This window comes from Temnothorax longispinosus, chromosome 4 (assembly GCF_030848805.1).
Source record: "Temnothorax longispinosus isolate EJ_2023e chromosome 4, Tlon_JGU_v1, whole genome shotgun sequence".
NCBI classification, from domain to species: domain Eukaryota; kingdom Metazoa; phylum Arthropoda; class Insecta; order Hymenoptera; family Formicidae; genus Temnothorax; species Temnothorax longispinosus.
This window is the reverse complement of record NC_092361.1, coordinates 12,746,204-12,758,252: the sequence shown is the minus strand read 5'-3', so window position 1 is coordinate 12,758,252 and position 12,049 is coordinate 12,746,204. Positions and strand designations below refer to the sequence as shown.

The 12,049-nt window shown below is 37.0% G+C and overlaps 1 protein-coding gene across 1 annotated transcript; it reads right to left on the bottom strand.

The window, feature by feature from the left end:
* Positions 1-5,882: 5,882 nt before the first annotated feature.
* Csn1b (COP9 signalosome subunit 1b) lies at positions 5,883-8,539 on the bottom strand. The gene is made up of 5 exons (XM_071775686.1): positions 8,379-8,539; positions 8,089-8,181; positions 6,853-7,977; positions 6,525-6,659; positions 5,883-6,363 (listed from the first exon to the last, which is right to left on the bottom strand). The coding sequence occupies exons 1-5, from the start codon at positions 8,403-8,405 to the stop codon at positions 6,286-6,288; spliced, it is 1,458 nt and encodes a 485-aa protein (XP_071631787.1). The 5' UTR covers positions 8,406-8,539; the 3' UTR covers positions 5,883-6,285.
* Between the last annotated feature and the right edge of the window lie 3,510 nt (positions 8,540-12,049).

Here is a 12,049-nt window from a genome sequence, read left to right as displayed (position 1 = left end):
TCAGACTTATTTACTAGTTATTTACTATTTAATACGCGTGTCAAGTGATCGGTGTAAACTAGGCCATTGTAGACCCCGCAGTCCCCGCATAAAGCTACAACTACATCTATCGTAATGCGGGGAGCACACACTTCTGCACAACGCATAATGCGTAAGCATAAGAAAATTGATTGGTTTATACAAATGTGCATAAAGAAATAGACCAATCAGTTTTCTTATGCTTACGTATTATGCGTTATGCAGAAGTGTGTGCTCCCCGCCAGAGAGAAACCTGAGAGAGGCCATCCCGGCATTTTTCGTCAATTTTTCTGTGTCGCATTTTCCGACGCGCCGCCTGAGAAAGTGCAACTCAACTACGTCGTTTCGCTCGGTAACCGCACATGGTTTGCGTCCGTGCTAATGGTTTGTGTCCGAACTAGCCAGTTAAGAGGGGATATGCTGCGGCCGCGGCGCACAGTGGAGCCGTTTGCGCGAATCGCGGAAAAAATTATGTTACTTGTGAAATATGCAATGAATGATCATAGAACCTTTCAATGTTGACTTATAAAAATTGCAAAAGTGTATATTTATTAAAAATTAATGATAGGAACAAGTATTTGATTGAAATTAAATAAAAATTCAATTTACATTTAATTTACGTATAAGAGCAAAGTAATTCTTGCGTCTCATCGCTTAAGTCTAAATTTTTTTGATGTGGTTTACTTCTTAAACTATAGTTATTAACGGATCGGATGACACGAGCATCATATGCATAACATCTTCATTTGTAAACAGACGGCTACATTTTCTACTATGATTAAGTCAATATATCGTTTATAGTCTTTATTTCTTGCCTCTTGAGCTTCTTCCGATAATGTCCCAACAGGTAACGCTGCATTTTCCGAGGCATTTTCTATAATTTCCTTACCGTGAAGAAGAATTTTATGAACGGTAATTGGCATAAAGTACCAAGAATATTTTTCAATAAATATATATTTCCGCTGCCTTGTACGCATAAGAACCGAATTTTTCTGAATTTATTTCTTCACCACAATTAATCGTTTGTAATATTGTGGAAAATCTTCTGATCAATTCCTCGTCAACTCCAGTTATTTCTGCTGTGATTTTTGGATCAGCAAAAAATCGTCGAGAAGTATTTCCGTCATTAGATGATCCGGAACCTTGTTTAACGATGTCTACCCTCAGTCCAAGTTTATTATAAAAAGCGTTTTGTATTCTTTTTTTTTTTGTTTCTTCTTTTTGAACGCGTGTTTCTGGCGTTGTTGACCACTTATTCTTGAAAGACAAATTGTAGGCAATATGTAATATACATTCCATGAATTTGATTCGTGCGTGCAAGGGTGACATTCCTAATTTGAGTGCTTCTTTTCTTTGTTAGACCTTTTATTAATTTCTGTTAAGTTGTTCATTTGAGATGGTTTGGAACCGCAAATGAACCACGAAGATGATGAAGGCGTGTGGGTTACAGCTTGAGCTACCTTACCGTTTATCATCGTAAATATCATTTGATGATTTATTTTGAATGTGGTTCCGAACTTTTCTATTTCTGTTTCTCGTAATTGAGCAATTTCGTCATCCATACGTTGCTTTTCACTTTTTATTTTTTCAGCAGTTTCTTTTGTGTATTCAAATTGTATTGCTTTGCAATATATATATATATATATCTTCGTGGTTCATTTGCGGTTCCAAACCATCTCAAATGAACAACTTAACAGAAATTAATAAAAGGTCTAACAAAGAAAAGAAGCACTCAAATTAGGAATGTCACCCTTGCACGCATGAATCAAATTCATGGAATGTATATTACATATTGCCTACAATTTGTCTTTCAAGACAAAGTGGTCAACAACGCCAGAAACACGCGTTAAAAAAGAAGAAACAAAAAAAAGAATACAAGACGCTTTTTATAATAAACTTGGACTGAGGGTAGACATCGTTAAACAAGGTTCCGGATCATTTAATGACGGAAATACTTCTCGACGATTTTTTGCTGATCAAAAAATCACAGCAGAAATAACTGGAGTTGACGAGAAATTGATCAGAAGATTTTCCACAATATTACAAACGATTAATTGTGGTGAAGAAATAAATTCAGAAAAATTCGGTTTTTATGCGTACAATTTGGCAGCGGAAATATTTATTGAAAAATATTCTTGGTACTTTATGCCAATTACCGTTCATAAAATTCTTCTTCACGGTAAGGAAATTATAGAAAATGCCTCGGAAAATGCAGCGTTACCTGTTTGGGACATTATCGGAAGAAGCTCAAGAGGCAAGAAATAATTAAGGACTATAAACGATATCGACTTAATCATAGTAGAAAATGTAGCCGTCTGTTTACAAATGAAGATGTTATGCATATGATGCTCGTGTCATCCGATCCGTTAATAACTAGTTTAAGAAGTAAACCACATCAAAAAAATTTAGACTTAAGCGATGATCGACGCACGAATTACTTTGCTCTTATACGTAAATTAAATGTAAATTGAATTTTTATTTAATTTCAATCAAATACTTGTTCCTATATCATTAATTTTTAATAAATATACACTTTTGCAATTTTTATAAGTCAACATTGAAAGGTTCTATGATCATTCATTGCATATTTTATAAGTAACATAATTTTTTCCGCGATTCGCGCAAACGGCTCTACTGTGCGCCGCGGCCGCAGCATATCCCCTCTAACTGGCTAGTTCGGACACGAACCATTAGCACGGACGCAAACCATGTGCGGTTACCGAGCGAAACGACGTGTTGATACGCACTTTTTCAGGCGGCGCGTCGGAAAATGTGACACAGAAAAATTGACGAAAAATGCCGGGATGGCCTCTCTCAGGTTTCTCTCTGCCGTGACTCTTAAGGGGATCCTAAAGCCGTCTGTAATACCGGCTTTTTTTCTTAGCACTAATCTTTTAATTGACTTTATAGAAATGCAAAATTCTTGTCTAGAATTAAAGTACGCATCAAAATCTAGGTCATGGTGGTCAATTTATATCGAAAACGAAAAAAAATTAATATTTTTGTTAATTTTTGGTATACGTGACGACAATATTTGCTTTGTACAAAAATTCCACGATAAATATCCACAAAATTAGACCGGCATGACCTAGGGACAACATTTAAGAACAATATCGTGCAATTAGATCTAAGATTGAAAACCTAGAAAAAAGATTACTTTGATATAACTTTTATAGGATGTGCAAAAGCACATTCAGGTTGAAAGGATAAGCAATATTGCGTGGTGTGGTGGTGTCAAGAGATGGCGCAGATAATCGAATGTACAAAGACAGATGCCTCTACGTTAGACAAGGACAGATATAGATATATGACAAGTTCAAAACAGAAAAAAGGACGATAGACAATATAGACATTAGAAAGGTGACATTATCGACATCGAGGAAGTTCGCCAGTCACTGTAGGATCCCCTTAAGGGTCGACAGGAGTAACACTACCGACCTCTGTCGGGTTGCTTAGCTGCGAGTCCGTATTTTATTTATTATAAATTTTTTAAGAGCCAAAATGGAAAATCCGGCTCTGTACCAGCTTGCGGCTGATCTTACTGATTAAAACGAGCATAAGTGAAATGAGATTCGTTAATTAATTTGGCTAAAATTTGGGACAAGCCGTTCCTAAGCAGCTTTGCAGCTCTAAGCAAGCCTGCAAAGCTGCTTAGGAACGGCTTGTCCCAAATTTTAGCCAAATTAATTAACGAATCTCATTTCACTTATGCTCGTTTTAATCAGTAAGATCAGCCGCAAGCTGGTACAGAGCCGGATTTTCCATTTTGGCTTTTAAAAAATTTATAATAAATAAAATACGGACTCGCAGCTAAGCAACCCGACAGAGGTCGGTAGTGTTACTCCTGTCGACCCTTAAAATAATTTTGTTTGCAGTTTATCACTGAAATATATAAACTGGAACGAGCGCTGGGCCTGCCTATGGGATATGAGAGAGAGCATGTCAAGGTGTCTCGAGCAGCGCTCTATCCTTATCTGGTCTTCTTGATCGGCCTGTACTTCATCTCCACTCCATCCTCCCTACTCTTATAGCGAATTCGGGCGCTTGCACTAGTGCACACTGAGTGCGCACTAAGGCTTGTTTATAATCTAATTCTTATATTTAAAGTCGCTTAAATACACATTTAAAAACTTTTTAGCCAATAAAACAATCTGTAATATCTATATGGATGTTGTACAAATTATTTTACAGACTAATAAGTATTTAAGATGATCTGTAAATATAACAATTGATTAAGAACAAGCCTTAGTGCGCACTCAGTGTGCACTAGTGCAAGCGTCCGAATTCGCTATTAACTACGCTGTAGGCTAGACAAGGAGAAGAGAGGAACTTGGAACTTCTCTCTCATATCGCTCACTTACCCGCGTCTACCTTGGATTTATATAGCAGCACTCATTCCAGTTAGAGATTCTAATGTAATGTTCCTGCACACGGAACGCGGTAATGGCTTTTGAACCGGCTATGTAATGCAGGAGTAACACGTAATAAAACTCAAATATATTTGACAATTATTTCGCAATTTTTTGTAAATATTCCGCTAAGATGATTCATCATAACGTTGCTGTCTTGTTGAAATACTATTTAGGAATAAATTGGTGTACATTTTTATCAATATTTGCACAAAAGTCGAAATTTCTACTAGTATCGTTGCAAAGATTGAGACATAGTTGTAGCATTCCCAATTTCATCCAGATTTCGTCATATAATTTTATAAATCTTTTCCTATCGGAGCTGTCGAGCATAAACAGTTACAAATAAACAAAGTTTTACATACCTTTCAAAAGTTTGAAGCTCGACAAAAGAGAAAGATTTCTTAATCTACCGTTATTAAGGTGATCCTAAAGCCGTGATCCTAGCCGATTTTTTTCAGTTTTTTTCTTAGCACTAATCTTTTAATTGGCTTTATAGAAATGCAAAATTCTTGTCTAGAATTAAAGTATGCATCAAAATCTAGGTCATGGTGGTCGAATTTATATGTGGTGGTCGTCACGTATAACAAAAAATATTAATTTTTTTCGTTTTTGATATAAATTCGACCACCATGACCTAGATTTTGATGCGTACTTTAATTCTAGACAAGAATTTTGCATTTCTATAAAGCCAATTAAAAGATTAGTGCTAAGAAAAAAACTGAAAAAAACCGGTTAGGATCACGGCTTTAGGATCACCTTAAAGAACTAGTGAATCTAGCTCTTATTGAAATGCTGATATACTAGTGAATCGCTCTTACTGCTTACAGAGCAACCTATTAAATAAGTTCCAGCTATCACTTCTAAAGTGCAGCTAAGTATCCTTAAGGCTCTCCCACGGTCATGTGAGATGTCAGAGGCGAGAAATGACACCCTGAGAATTCTTGCATGCCATTTTCAAATAAAAAAATATTTGGATAAAAAAGCACTTCAGATCGCTTTAGTACACTTATAAAATTGTTCAAAAACTATCCTTTTCCTTTGACAGTTAATTAATAAACAGCTATAAAATGAATATGATACAAAGCCTAGGCATGCGCCCGTGCATAAGCTTGTAAGACTAGGCTTCGTATCACATTCATTTTATGGCTGTTTATTAAACTGTCAAGGGAAAAGGATAGTTTTCGGACAATTTTATAAGTGTACTAAAGCGATCTAAAGTGTTTTACTCTAGTTTCGATACTTAACTGAAACATACAGAAAACAGAAATTTTCAACAAATGCTAAAATATCACTATAAGAAGTCAAAATATCGCAAATAAAAGTTATCTTATCTCTTCGATTAGAAGATTAGAAATATGAGAAAATAAAAATGTATTTTATGAGGATAATAGATATATGTATAAAGCTGTAATACAATGAATTTATTTATAATTATTCTTAATTCCAGTGGAGTATGTTAAAATCTTAGGTTTATTCACATTGCTTGTATACAGAGGAACTTAAGATTTACGGTTTCTCGATATAATTTTGTTACAAAAGAGACCACATTATGTTTAATTAATCGGGTAGAGTTAGTCTATGTTACACTTTTTAATGATTCTATAATCAATATACTGGAGATAAAGTCACTTTGTTCTTTTAAAACAACGCAACGTAGCAATAATATATATGTATATATATACATGCCATATATTATACGTTGAAAATGAGGTACAGGTCTTTGACTTTGCAGAAATAACATAATGTCGAATGTATAGTGAAATCTTATTTCATACCTAGATGGACGTGGCAGTTGAAAGAGACATGCATGTAAATTTGGTTCTTCCCACAATCGGATGCCGACGTGCGTACGACTTCAATTTTTTACTGCTAAAGTGCCATTTCCAGGTGCTACTGACATTTCACCTCCTTGCGTGCTGTCGCGTTGAGGACTCTATCGTAAAAAAAAAAACTAAGTAGAATACTTTAAGTAGATACCTTTAAATATAAAAGCAAACGACATATCTCTTGATGAAGTTTATACAGTTCATACTTCATACATATGTAACGATGAACAAATGTAATCGCAAGAAAGCTTTTCCAGTTGTAATTTACCTTTACGTGAATTTGCTGTTTCAACATCGCGGCTCGTAAGATCAACATACGGGTACGCCTCTGATAATCCTTTCCAACGCTCATAGACTTTTCAAAGGTGGTGCTACGCTGATCGACGTCCTTTGCATACAAAATCTGCAACAATTGTATCAATTGTGCATAGTTATATATATATATATATATATAAAATTTTTTTTATAATTGGTTTATATATATAAATATACATATATACATATATATATATATATATATACTCTTATTTTATAAATTTATATGTCCCACAAAAAAATATATATACATATAAGTAAATCAAATGAACAGTCCTCACCTTATTGTGCGAATCTATACGAGCCTGAATCTGACCGTCAAGAATAAGTTGCATGAGCTCGTCTTCCAATTCAGATACAGTTCTATTGAATGCGGTTGCCATTCGTCTCATGTCCGCGCTCAGATAAGGACTAAAGTATTGTATCAAGGCTCTATTTCGAATTTGTGTATACAATAAGTTCACGTGAGGTGCTATGTACATGTCCAAGAGAATATTATCCTTTATCTCATCGAGCAGCTTCAAACAGGATGCGTATTTTGATTCGTAAAATTTGAAAATTATATCTCGAAGTTGAGGTTCTAATTCTAGAAATAATTTGAAGGAACTACTAAATATAACTTGTTTCTGCAATTCGTGTCTGTCGAAAGTGGCTAAAGCACAAAGTCCTCCGTAAAGAGCCACGTTTCCAGGGGACAACAGCTCGGGGCAGTCACAGTGATCTAAGGACGCTTGTAAAAAATGTTTTGCGGCCATTTTATACTTTCTCGTTGCCAATTCCGCCAAGCCCGCTGCCACTTTTAACTTCGTGACTATCGCCTGGTTGTTTTCTTTACCGTGCAGTTCTGGAAAGTCTGGTGTGCTTTCAGCCTTGGTGACATAACTAAGTACGTGAGACCAGTTTTGTAGATAAACGGAAACTTTGATTACATTCAAACACATGTTCACAACGTGCTTGCCGCTAGTGCAGTAATCCCGTGCTCTGGAGTAACATTTTAAAGCGTGAACAAGGTCACCACAATTCAAATAATGATCTCCCAAATCGTCATGACCTCTTCGTATGCTCTCCTTGATAGAGTTGCTCTTGTAATTTTTTAGATCGGTATCAAACTTCTCTAATTTAAGAGCGGCTTTCTTAGCCCGAGTCTCTACCCATGTCTGATCCATCGTTGGCATATCCTGAGAGGTTGACTGCGCCGCTATGTCTGGCAATCCAGAGGTATAACCCATAGCTTCCACAAGCTTTTTATGCAGCGTTATGTAAAGTCCAACATTGTACGTGGTCATCACATAAGTAATTGCCATCTTCAACGCTTCTATTCGTAACGACGGACAATGATCAGCAATGTATATAAGCCTATTTAGTTTTGCAAGCCCGGTATAGCTATTGGCATATACTTCCAAGTCCTAATAAAAAGAAAACGTAATGTATGAGTAAGATTGAATGGAACAAGACTAAATTCCCACGCTTAACAAATATAAAATAATTTTCTAGATTGAATCAATCTTCATACGTACAAGCGTCGGGTTTTCTACTATATACGGTTCTTCCTCAGCATTATCATTATCCTCTGTAGGAGCATCAACCTGCATTGGCTCCACGACATTTTGCTGTAGAAAAGATACAAGGAAAAATATCATTCGGCTCTACGTTCTGCGGGAGTATTTCAATCGAGAGGGATCACAAAGCGACAAAGAGATGCGAACGAACGTTCACTCGGGATAACCTCACGACAGTTTTTTTTCCGTCGTCGCGCAATGATTCCGAGAAAAAATCGCCCGCGCTTGATCTCAACCAGAATAATTACCTGCACGTCGTGAACTTGCAACGGCATTATTAGCCTTATTCGTTATATTGACACTGTAACTCGTCGCGTAGCTATCGCGATAGAAACCAGGACTACCGCTCGTGAGGAAGAGCGAGATCCCCGCGTATACCATGTATAAATTAAATACATGCGCACGCACATAACACGCACACGCGGAGCGCAAGGCCGACGCGCACCGGTACGAAAGAGCAGCCATATCATAGTCGAAATTACGAAGCTGGTCACTCGCGATCTCTCGCGGCGGATATCCAAATTACACGGTAGAAAAAAGGCTGATTTATAGAGACCTCAACAAAGTTAGCCCCCCCCCCCCCCCAAGTGGATTATTGATATATTTTTTTTTTTACCAATTGTTTGGTGGTTAATTGGTAGTATTTGGTACCGTATTCAAAACGTTCGGTAGTCTCTCGTTTTTCTAGGAAATCAAAAACAAATTTTTGATTTTCTTTTAGCCCTCCCACTTTGACTGTGGTAGTTTTTTTTTTTTTTTTAATCGATTGGCGATTGATTGGCAATGTTTGGTACCGCATTAAAAATTTTTGGTGTGGTTGCGCGTTTCTTTAGAAAATCGAAAAAACAAATTTTTGATCTTCTCTTAGCTCCCCCACTTTGTGGTAGTTTTTTTTTTAAATCGATTGGCGATTGATTGGCAATAATGTTTGGTACCGCATTGAAACCTTTTGGTAGTTTCGTGTTTTAAAAAGAAAGAATTAAATTGTCAACAAATTTTTAACCTTCTTTAGCGCCTATACACTTTGACTGTTGGGAATTTTAAATTCTTTTTTTACCAATCGTTTAGTGGTTGATTGGTAATGTTAAGGGCCAATTTCACCAACCACAGTTAGCTTAACCGACGGTTAAAGTTAGCAGGATTGACCAATAGAAAGCAGGGTGGATTCATTTCTATTGGTCAATTCTGCTAACTTTAACCATCGGTTAAGCTAACTGTGGTTGGTAAAATTGGCCCTAAGACCTGTAAGTTATTGAAAATTTTATTTTAACATTCCAGTTATGTATAGTGACGATTGCACACATTGTGAACATTCAGGAGCGCATACGTATGTACACGCACTAGGCTCTGGGGTCACATGCGCATGCTCTAGAGCTTAAGCGGGGCGCACACACTTCTGCACAACGCATAATGCGTAAGCTTAAGAAAATTGATTGGTCTATTTTCTTATGCACATGTGTATGGACCAATCAATTTTCTTATGCTTACGCATTATGCGTTGTGCAGAAGTGTGTGTCCCCCGCTTTAAGGTCTATGGGCCGGTATCACAGTCTCCGATTGGTCTCCGATTAACGTGATCCTCCGATTAAACTCACTCTGCATCTCTTTCTAACTGTTTCCCTAGAAAGAGACGAAGAGTGAGTTTAATCGGAGGATCACGTTAATCGGAGACTGTGATACCGGCCCTATCCTGACAAACTTGCATAGGTGCATAAACATATGCATAAAGAAACGGATTGGTCTATTTCCTTATGCACATGCATATGAACCAATCAATTATCTCATGCTTCCCTAAGAGCAAAAAGTCGACTTCAAGTCGACTTTCGTCCTTAAAAAAGTCGACTTCTCTGCCAAGTCAGTTTCGGTAGAAGTCGACTTCAAGTCGACTTAAAGTCGACTTTTTGCTCTTAGGGAATATTAAACAAACAACTGTTTATATTTCCTAATAGTGTATACCCTAATACATTAAAAAAGGAAAAGTTATGCGCAGTGTCATTATTACAATTGGTCTTCCGCATTACCTATGAGGTGCCACTAAAAGCCATTGTGCACGTAACAAAATTTTAGTCATGATCGTAAGGCCGTAAGAAAATAGACCAATCACAGTCGATTATTCTTCGAGCTCAAGGAGAATAATCGACTGTGATTGGTCTATTTTCTTACGGCCTTACGATCATGACTAAAATTTTGTTACGTGCACAATGGCCTTTAGTGGCACCTCATAGGTAGTGCGGAAGACCACTTGTAATAATGACACTGCGCATAACTTTTCCCTTTTCAATGTATTAGGGTATACACTATTAGGAAATATAAACAGTTGTTTGTTTAATATTGTGATAATATTAATACCTACTTGTGTATATTCCTATGCACTATAATTGCAATATGCTTTACAATTGTGTAAAACGTTATTTTTGAATTATAATTTTTTATTAATTGTTGAATTGTCAAATAAGCAATTGTTTAAATTTTTTTCATAACGAAAGAGATTACCGTTTTTCATTTAGAAAATTAAAAACAGAATTATTATTGTAAAAATAATATTTTTCCTATAATTTTACTGTGTTTATTTGCTATTATCAGAGTAAAAAGTAGACAAATATACTCTAAATATACTGATATATGTATACTAACAAAATATTTTCTAATTTTCTATTTGGGACAAATAATTTAATTTTTAATTCAATTTTTCTTGTATTAATTACAAGTTATTTTTCTTAATTCATAACGGAACTTTGAAGAAAGAGGTAGACATGTTGGCCAAGAGTGCGTATTTCTATTATTTATTTATCATTTACGCTTCTTCTATTCTTTATTTCTTTAATTATTTTACATCTTTTTATGTACAGAATATATTTCCATTTACAGATTTATTTACAGGTACGAAAAGAATTTAACATACGAGCGGCGAGTACGATTCTCGCGGCTGGCGGCATTAGCTATAGCTATAGCGAGAAAGAAAGAGACAGCAGATTGTATGTCTGCACTCTTCTACCGCCGAAGCTGGCCGAAGTGCCGAGCGCACACGAACACGGTCGCTCGCTTGTGTACGTCATCCCCTCCCTATGCGACCATGCGACCAGAGGCCGATTAAGGCCTTCACACATAAAATGTCGTAAGGACGTAAAACGTAGGCGTAAGAAAATCGATCAATCCCAATCAAGTATTTCCCCCTACTGTGGTTACGGACAGCACAATATTTGATTGGGATTGGTCGATTTTCTTACGCTTACGTTTTACGTTCTTACGCGATTTTATGTGTGAAGGCCTTTACTGGCATGCTGGCAGCTGGCAGCACTGCCGCCGCCTAGAGATGCTCTCCGTGGGTCTGCTCTGCCTCCCCGGGTGCGGGAGCTGCTGCTGCTTCTGCCGCGCAGCTGCAGCCCACTGACACACTCCTTCAGTCGATTCTGACTAAGCTTGAAGAGTCCGACAAGAAGATGGCCACTAAACTCGAGGAGTCCGACAAGAGGACTCTAGATTTGACGAATCGGACAAAAGGTTTGCTGCCAGGTTTGACCAGTCAGATAGGAGGATCGCTGCCTTTATGGAGCAGCAAGAGTCGGTGAATGCCGGCTTCGCGCACAAGTTAGATCAAATACCCGAGCTCTTAAAAATCATAAAAGAGCAGGGCGAAAGAATTGCGTCGCTTGAGGCTCAGTGCGCGCAGTTGCGTGGCTCTGGGCACGTAGAGCGGGAATTTTCCTTAATTTTTCTAATTCCTTCTCTAAATCGCACCTACTTTCCCCTCAATTATATTTATTTTCTCCTCCCAAGCTTCCCCTTCCCTTTTAATATCTTTTATGCGCTCCTTCAACTCTTCTTTCATTTAATCTCTTTAAGTTTTTCCTGTACCTCCTCTTTAACCTTTCTTATTTTTTCCCACACCGCACTTCCTCTTTCTCTTTAAATGTAACCC